This window comes from Myotis lucifugus, unplaced genomic scaffold (assembly GCF_000147115.1).
Source record: "Myotis lucifugus unplaced genomic scaffold, Myoluc2.0 scaffold_38, whole genome shotgun sequence".
Classification (NCBI taxonomy): Eukaryota; Metazoa; Chordata; class Mammalia; order Chiroptera; family Vespertilionidae; genus Myotis; species Myotis lucifugus.
Window position 1 is genome coordinate 4,169,437 of NW_005871086.1, and position 9,385 is coordinate 4,178,821.

Genomic DNA, 9,385 nt, shown 5'->3' on the forward strand with positions numbered 1-9,385 from the left:
ATAGTGTTTATTAAAATACATTTTATTTTCAAAATTGAGCTATCAGATGTGAAAGTGTGTATACATTTTTGGGACACCCTGTATGTGCTAAAATAATAAATGAATTTTCTGAGCACCTTTTAGGCAAAGCATAGTGGTGGGGGAAAAATGGGACATGGAGGGAAGCTTCTAAACAGCACTGGAAACACTGACCAATGAACATACAGCATAGGACATCCAGGGGCTCCTGGAAGAGAGAAAAAGAAGCCTGTAGAGAACCTTCAGTCAGGATAGGTGGGAGTCAGAGGTCTTCTTCATGGCCTAGGAGATCTGAGTTCCATCTGGAATCCACTGTACTATCCAGGGGTTCTGCATGAAGCAACCAAGAACATGGTTTCTCAGGGTGATGGGTGTGGAGATGCTCACGGTGCTTCCAGAGATAGACACACACCCACATGCACACACAAAACTTAGGGTCAAGGTCATGGTGCCCTTGAGTTAATCCTCTGACCTGGACTATTCCAGGAATATGGTGCCTCAAAGCTGGACAGGCCCTGTGTTTAATCAAGATAAGATCTTCTCCAACACTGTGCCAACTCATGATTCTCACAACTGGTGCTTGGAGAGATCTGGACTAGAAATCAGAGGACCTGTAACTTTGCCAGTCACTGCTAATAACCTTTGTCCAGCCCAGCCCACCCGTTCTTGATAACTTGAGAAACCACTTTCTTTATCCCACCTAGTCTTAACTTCCATTTATCCTGGAGCTCTTTATTCAAGTTTACTCTCTGGATCTAAGTTATATCTACAAAAAAATGAAGGAGTGAATGGGATGACCTTTCCTGCCCACCTCAAAGTCCTGTGATTCTACATTTCTATTTATTTATTCAATCAGTAATCATTTGTGACACCTTGCTCTGTGCCAGGAACTACAGTTTCAAAGATGACTATGAAGCAGCAATACCTAAAAAACCAAGACACACAAGAAAAGAACTTTAGGTGGGGAGGAAGAAGAGGAAAAATGTTCCAATGAAGGATGTACTGAGACTGAAATAGCAGACTAATGCACCAGGTTTCCTGATACCTCATCTCGCAGAGCTTCTTGGAGGTAGTTTCATGAAGTGTTAAAACTTGGCATCAACATCACACTCCATGGGCTGGAATCTAGACACAGCTATTGACTAGCAGCTGCACGACCTAGGCAAGTTGATTTAACATCTGCACATTTTGGTTTTGTCTAAGAAATAGATATAAACATTCTTAGCACTTTCTTTCCAGGGCTGTTGTGAGGGTTATAGAAGAAACATTAACACACATTTCCTATCATTCATATCAATAATTCAAATCTTTAGACCATTTAGATTTCATATGAAATGACTTCAGGAATTTCCCTTTTATTATCTTTGGGAAAACAAAAATATGGATGGAAGAAAATAGAAAATTAGGCAAAAAGAAAAAATTTCTTTGGAGAAGTCAATCATTTGTAAAAAAGCATAGCCCCTACCGGGTCACAAGTACAACAAACAAAGTTCCCCAGATCAAACATCTCAGAAATACCAAAATTCACCAACTCACTATTTAGGTGCCCATATGTTCTTACTGGCCAGAGTTGCCCACAAATGCAGACATTTCAGTGCACACAGCAGCAATTTTCAAAAATATTTCCCTTTTAGGAGAGGGAGATGCAACAAAGCTTAATCGGTTCTAAGTGATTCTGAAATATTGTATCAATTTACAGCAGAAAGGTCATCGTGGTGAATAAACATGAGGATTCTGCTCAGTGTCTGGGATTTAGCAGACTAACTCCCACTCATGTTAATGGGGCCATGCTGCCAAATCCCCAACCATCACTCTGGATATTTGTTCCAATCCCATGCTGTTGAGATTGAAATGTGTTTTCCAAATAAAGCTGATCCTGAGATGGAATCTCTGCATGGTTAGTGTGGCTGATGCCGGATGCTCGGAAGAGCAGCATTAAGGAACTTTGTTGAAAAGTGTGTCTTCAGATTGTCTACCCAACTCAGGGCCTCTCCCTTTGCCTGGTGCGCAATGTGGTCTGCTCACTTTACACACTCACCTTCCACTCCTTCTCTCTGTGAGCTCCATGCAAAACAAAGTCCCCAGTTCTCCACATATACCCCAGGCTTCTCTGCTAGAGGTGAATGTTTCTGCTGGTCCCTACCTCCATCTCAATGCTACCTTGTTGGTGAAGTTTTTCTATATGTTCTACCACCCTCAACACACACATACTCTGGATGTGATATCGCCTTCCTTTGCTCTTAGAACATTTTGAGCCTTGAATACGGTACAGTTCACATCCTGCCTTAGGAAGCTGTGTTATTCCCTCAGGTGAGTAGGGAGGGCATCATACTGGTCTTTGGATTTCCTTTAACATGCAGCCCAGGCCCTTGAACATTATCAGTGCTCAAGAAAGCACTGAATTGAATTGAATGACTCTCTATTGCTTAATGTTTTTGGAGACTTTCAAGGAAGGGGTTGGAATGGGAGAGTTAGGATGTAATTATAGGTGATAGATCCTTTGTTAAGTTAAATACACATGTTTTAGAGAGCATCGCTAGTCTTTGGGCTGAGAAAAAAATGACTGGTCCATTTATCAGAACTCTGCCACTGCTTGGAGACTTAGAATACTGGCCTGGCTGAACTGTGGACCTGATTCACAACAAGTCAGGCATTGACACTCAGCACGGGCATCCCTCAGAAGCCTCTAGACCAGGGGTCGGCAAACTTCAGCCCCTTGAGTGTGGCTCTTTCACAAAATACAACGTGCGGGCGCACAAGTACAGTGTGATTGAAACTTCGTGGCCACACTCGAGGGGCCAAAGAGCCGTGGTTCTCAACCTTGGCTGCACATTAGAATCACCTGGGAATCTTTTTAAAATCCTGGTTTCTGGGCCTCATCCTCCGGAAATTCTTTTTCTTTGTTACTAATGTTGTGGCCTCACCCCATAACAAAGAAACAGAATTTGCGGAGGATGAGGCCCAGAAATCAGGATTTTAAAAAGATTCCCAGGTGATTCTAATGTGCAGCCAAGGTTGAGAACCACTGCTCTAGACTAATGCCTACAAGCCCTCAAGACCCAAAGCTGACAATAGTACATTTTAACCACAACCACTCATTTAGGTTTGGTTCAACCAGGTGTGTTTAGCTAATATTCATGCTATCTTGTGTGTAACAATCTCTACATGAACAAAACCTTTGGATAGTCACAGAACTGGCTTGTCATGCCTGACTAAATATCAGAGCCCTGACCCGGATGAGATTGACAATTTACCTTTCACCTGCTCTTATTTTAATAGCTTTCCTGGAACCTGCAGGAGTTCTGGAGCTTCAAAGCAAAGGATCGTCTCTGCTCACTGTTTCTCCTTTCCTACTCACTCACCAAACCTAGTGGATGCTTCTGAGGTTTTTATCTACCTTTTATCTATCAGTGGTTTTCAACCTTCTGGCCCTTTAAATACAGTTCCTCATGTTGTGACCCAACCATAAAATTATTTTCGTTGCTACTTCATAACTGTAATGTTGCTACTGTTATGAATCATAATGTAAATATCTGATATGCAGGATGGTCTTAGGTGACCCCTGAGAAAGGATCGTTCGACCGCCAAAGGGGTCACGACCCACAGGTTGAGAACCGCTGATTCTAGCTGAATACTTACTAAAATTGAGTACTAATAACAGACCCTATTTCTTGAGATTCTATTTCCGTCAATTTTATGGCATCACTCTGCAACTTTCTTTTGCTAGCCAGCTCTTTTCAACTTCCATGATGGGCTCCTCCTCTGGGCACTTCAGCTTCTACCTTGGCCAGCCCCTCTCATTGCCATGGCCGCTGCTTCCACTTCTAAAGTCCCAAGGATCTCTGTTCTCATCACTAATTTCGCATGCGATGTAAACAGGCAGCTTTTTTTTTTGTGACAGTTTCAGACTTCCCTTTTTTTACTCCTTTTCAAATTTCTCCTCCAAACATCTGATTCTCAGAATTTCATGCCAGTGTCTTCACATCAGTTGTTCTCAACCACGACTACACAGTCAAATCCCTGAGGAATGGAAAATTAAAAAATATCGATACCAAAGAACTTATATGCACATGTGCATAACCCATTCACACAGACAATAGTATGGTGAAGGCCTGGGGTGGGGCTGGAGTGGTGTGGAGGGGGTCAATGGGGGAAAAAGAGGATATATGCAATACCTTCAGCAATAAAGATTAAACACACACACACACACACACACACACACACACACACACATATTGATGCCTAGACTACAGCCTCAGAGATTCTAATTTAGATATTCCAGAGTGGGCCAAAGGCATTAATATTTTTTAAATGCACTACTATTATCCCATTATTACTGACATAATTTTTTACCTTTTTGTCTGAGAAGTAACTTTGACAACCCTTCTCAAGAGCTGAGACTTAGGTATTATAATTATCTCTGGGGTCCCTGGGCCTGGGACATGGGCTCAATGGCTGTTTATTGTCTTAAGTACACAACTTGGTTTGTTCAAGACAGATTCAACTTATACCCATTGTTCTGGTGTTGCATTCAATTAACGACCCTGCCCCTTTCTTTCATTATCTAAGGTAGCCATTTTGTACACTAAATTATATAGCCTTCCCTAACCATAAGCGCACCTAAAGATTTGAAAATACTTAGTATTTGTATTTTTTCAGAGGCACTAAGCCAGTCTGCAGGAGTGGACAGCCAAACTGATTTTAAGGGTGAAGAAGAACATACCCAGCAAAAGGAGTTGATGGGACAGATATTCCCCGCAGAAGAAATAGCATTAAAAAAAAGCAGAGGTGCAAGAGAAATCATGTTCTTTCTGATCCCTCCTAACCTCCCACACCCTCCATTCTAAGTCCAGTCCTTTTCCTCTGTCACCAGAGCTAGAGAGTACAGCCGTTAGCTCTCATATTTTTGTTAACCCTTTAAATATCTGAAGACTTAAACATTACAAATTTGGTGCTTTTGGTGTTTCTTTGTCCAGGCTAAATAACTTCACTCTCTCCAGGCTATTCTTCAAATTTTTAGAATTGGCACCAACTATCTACACCAAAGTGCACAGAGCGCGCGCGCACACACACACACACACACACACACACACACACACACATGAATGCATGCATACACACACGAATGCATGCATGCACACACAGGCCAGGGGCTGTAGTGCACCAAAAGGCTCTTAAATTTGAGAGAATATATCAAGGCTGTCCTCTCACAAAGTACAGATTAAGGTCACATACGTCACATAGCTATGTGAAGCATCAAATCATCAGTATATTTCCTTCATTAAATAGAAAGCAAAAGATCAGACTGATACACATCAGTCATTCTGAGGGATGACCCTATATGCCAAGAAGAAAGAGATCCATCCCACTAATATGGAATGTATTTCTACCAGGAAACACTATTATTCTTGTCATCGTACATCACGGCACAAATACAACAGCCCTTGTTTTCCACACAGTTTCCTACTTCTTTCACACCCAAGCATATGCTAAGAGATCTCAAGCAACACTCTTCCTCCATCTCTGGGAGGTGTCTTAAAACATTTTTAGCTCACCAGACACAAAACAGAGGAGGATCTGTTTCTGTACTCAAGAATAATAATTTTCAACTGCCTATTTATACTGCAGATGAAAACCTATAGGTTGAAATATGTTCATTCTAAAATTGGCATCTGCCTTGCTATAGTTAAAGGGTGCAACAAGTGTGTTTGAAAAACAATCATCCAGGAAATTCCATAGTGCTTTTCAGTGTTCAGACCAAATGCTTACTAGAATTAGAAGGTGAGTAACATTAAAGAATTGAAAAAGAACATTAGCCCACTGAACTAATGGGACCACATGCAGACAGAAAATGCCAAAAATGAGAATGCATTGTGTGAGAATGCAATATCTTGTGACATATAAGCAAAGGCTCAGCCTCCTTTGGAAGAACCCCAAAATAAATTATTAGATATCTAGAATTGTGCTGTATAATAATGCAGCAGCAACTAACCATATATGGCTATTTAAACTAAATAAAATTAGAAATTGAGTTCTTCAATGGCACTAGTCACATTTTAAGAGCTCAATAGTCGCTGCCAGACAGAGCAGCAAAGATAGTTGAAAATTTCCATCATTATACACAGCTGCATTGAACAGTGCTGGTCTAGAGGGTTCTGCTTGACTGTTGGATCGGCATCATTTTACACATAAGAACTTCAAGAGATGATGGAGAGCACTACATGCCTGCCATATGTGACAATTCATGGCAGGGAAGTATGGTGGAAAGGGAAAAAATCTTCACTCCTGGAATGAGCTACTGTGATATAGCATTGACATTTTATTATAAGAAATAGCCTCATGGAAAAAACACACAGAGAGAAATCTTGGGCTAAAATGGAAAGGAGTTAGTAAATGCTACTATTTAAATAACTCATCACACTCTTTTAAACATTCATAAAATGTACGAGGCTCTTCTCATTTGTGAGTGACTAATTGGACTTTATTGGTCATCCCTCAAATACTATTCATCCATCTCTCACTTCCTGCCCCCAGTGTTCTGCATTTTAAAATATGTAATAAAACATTTTGAACATATATTTAAATAAATAGAACCCCAATCAAAATAGAAAAATGCAGACTTCCCATTTTACCAAAAAAAGGCAAGAACTTTATTTTAAACAAATCCTCAGTTGTGTGTTACACTGCATCCATATCTAAATAAAAATGATAATGATAATGGAAAGGAAACAGGACTCATAAAAGTACATTATCCAAATATTACTCTTGGCCAATGCTTTAACTAAATATACAGAGGATATAAAAGGTATAGTATGGCACTTAAATAAATAAGAGCAAAGAAAGGGAAATATATTCACAGTCCAAAGCAATAGGTTTTTAAACCTTTGGTATATGTCTTAAGCATTCATAAACACATGTTAGCCGATAGTATTTAGTTCCAGTGATTTTGTGGAGATTTCAAAAATAACTGATAAAATAACAAATAGGGGTTGACATGGGCTGATTAAGGTCTCTGGTGTGAGCACACAGGTAAACTCAAACAGTGGCAAAATGAAGTGCAGCTGTGTTGCACAACAAAACTATATTAGAAAATAAATGGAATACACCAGCTAGAAATTCTGTGGCTCGAGTAGACACCTTTGATATTAACAAAAAATATTTTTAATGCTATCCAAAGTCCACATACTGGAAGGCAAAAGTATTCCAAAGCTCATAAACACATGCCTAACAGTGCAACAATCATCTCACAGAAGTGTTATAATTGCATATTGCAATTCCCTCCCTCCCACCCAAACCCTATCCCTAATAAAGAGCACCAGTGCAGTTTGAGCTAGAAAATTGGAAATATTGAGACATTCCTAAGGTTTTCATAATGACTAAGGGCCAGTCATATGGGACTCTAATGCAAGCCTTTGTCATGACCATTCTCCAAAAAAGCATCCCAAGTAATTCCCTCTAGCTTGCAGGTAAACCATATTAGGTCTACTGTAAGGCCAGATTTAAAAAAAAAAAAAAGCTGGCATGCTATCTTGGGTTGAGGAAAGGGGCATGCTGATGAGGGAGATACATGAAGAATGCCTCAAGGATGTTTGTCTTGCAGCCTAGGATGAAGGGATGTGTTGAGATAAGTCACAAATTTTGTACCAATGAAGTATTTGACTTACACCATTCACCAGGATGCAGAACTCAGCAGAGCTAAGTCCTAGTTGGTAGCTGTACAAGTCCACTGTTATCAAGATCAGACTAGGCCATAAAGTTAAAAGATCCAAAAAAGGCCAGCTCATCCATCTCATCACTCTACCCAATTGTCTCTGTGGAACCAGTGGTGTGACGTACTAATGATTCTTTCTCTCCTCTCCCATTGATGCAACATCTTCTCCTAACCAGCCTTTTCCTGTATCTCAACAGTGAGAGTCAAATAATGGAGGGCAGATATTAGCCACTCTCAAACAGTCATCTGCCTCAGGGCTACATGTCATCCCCTGGGCCTTCCCCAAACCTGCCCCTTCACACGTAGGCAGAATCGCTGGACTGAGTCCTGCCAAAGTTGGGAACACTGACCCGGGGCAGGTCCTTGTTGCGGATCTCATAGACGGACTTTCTCTTGGCCTGGGCCCCTCGCACAGCCAGCTTGATCTTGCGCCATCCCAAGTGGTTGAGTTCGGCCAAGTTGAGCACAACACAGATGCCACTCACAGCAAACATGAACACTAGGAAGACGGTCTTCTCAGTAGGCCGGGACACATAACACTCCACCTCCTTGATGCAGGGGTAGCGGTCACACTCATACAACCCTGGGACGCTGAAGCCATAGAGAAAGTATTGGCCCACCAGAAACCCAATCTCCAGGGCATTTCGGAACACCACTTGGATAATGTAGAAGCGGGAGATGCCTTCCTGCCTTCTGAGCTTGGATCGCGCTGCAGTGCGCAGCCCTGACGGGTGTGGGGTCAGCTCCTTAACCTCTAAACAATCTGGCTCCGTCTCTTTGCTGGTGTTCTCTGTGTTTTGCAGCACCCCATTGACGATGGCATTTTGCATCTTCTTATCTTCTCGTTTTCCACCACCACTGCCCATACCCCCAGTTCCTCCAGGACCACCCATGGACTCAGGGGGGTCTCTGTCCAGGGCTAGGAAGACGGTAGAGTAACGGCGTTCTCGCTGCTTGGCGGACTGGTGCACAGAATAGGTGATGAAGCAGAGACTGGGGGTACACACCATTATGATCTGGAAGACCCAGTAACGTATGTGGGAGATGGGGAAGGCGCGGTCGTAGCAGGCCTGGTTACAGCCAGGCTGCAGGGTGTTGCACACAAACATGGTCTGCTCGTCATCGTATACTGTCTCCCCCACAATGGCCACAATGAGGATCCGGAAGATCACCACCACAGTCAGCAGGATCCTGAGCAGGGGAGGGGGAGGGAGAGAGGTTCTCGTGGGCTGAGTCACTGATTTAGGAAACCCCTGCCCCTCCCTTCCCTGCTCCTCCCTTCCCTGCGCTGTTGTTTATAGAGGACCTTTGACGGAGGAGCTGTCCAGCCCTGCATGGTACTGAACTGGGGATCTTAGGAAGCCTGTGTCTCTTCCCTTTCTGCTGGGTGCTGGGAGCACTTCATATGACAGGGATGTCAGATATATAGTTCTCTGTCCATTGGGCATGGCACATCTGCCACAGATAGGTTTCATCTGTATATGTGGAATGTACAGAGGCACAACACACACCTTCCCTCTGGATATGGCAAAGGCACACCGAATATCTGAACAGAATACATTTCAAAACCTACACAGTGTATATAAGTACTCCAACTGGATTGGATGTTTATCTTCCATATGAATATTGAACTTAATGCTTTACATAAACATATAG

General features: G+C 42.2%; 1 protein-coding gene across 1 annotated transcript in view; it reads right to left on the reverse strand.

The window, feature by feature from the left end:
- Window positions 1-7,991: 7,991 nt before the first annotated feature.
- The window catches only part of GJD2 (gap junction protein delta 2), a 2,162-nt gene continuing 768 nt past the window's right edge, over window positions 7,992-9,385 (reverse strand). Inside the window, exon 2 of the mRNA XM_006087489.3 lies at window positions 7,992-8,920. Coding sequence (XP_006087551.1) covers window positions 8,026-8,920 — 895 coding nt within the window. The 3' untranslated portion in view covers window positions 7,992-8,025. The remainder of the gene's footprint in view (window positions 8,921-9,385) is intronic.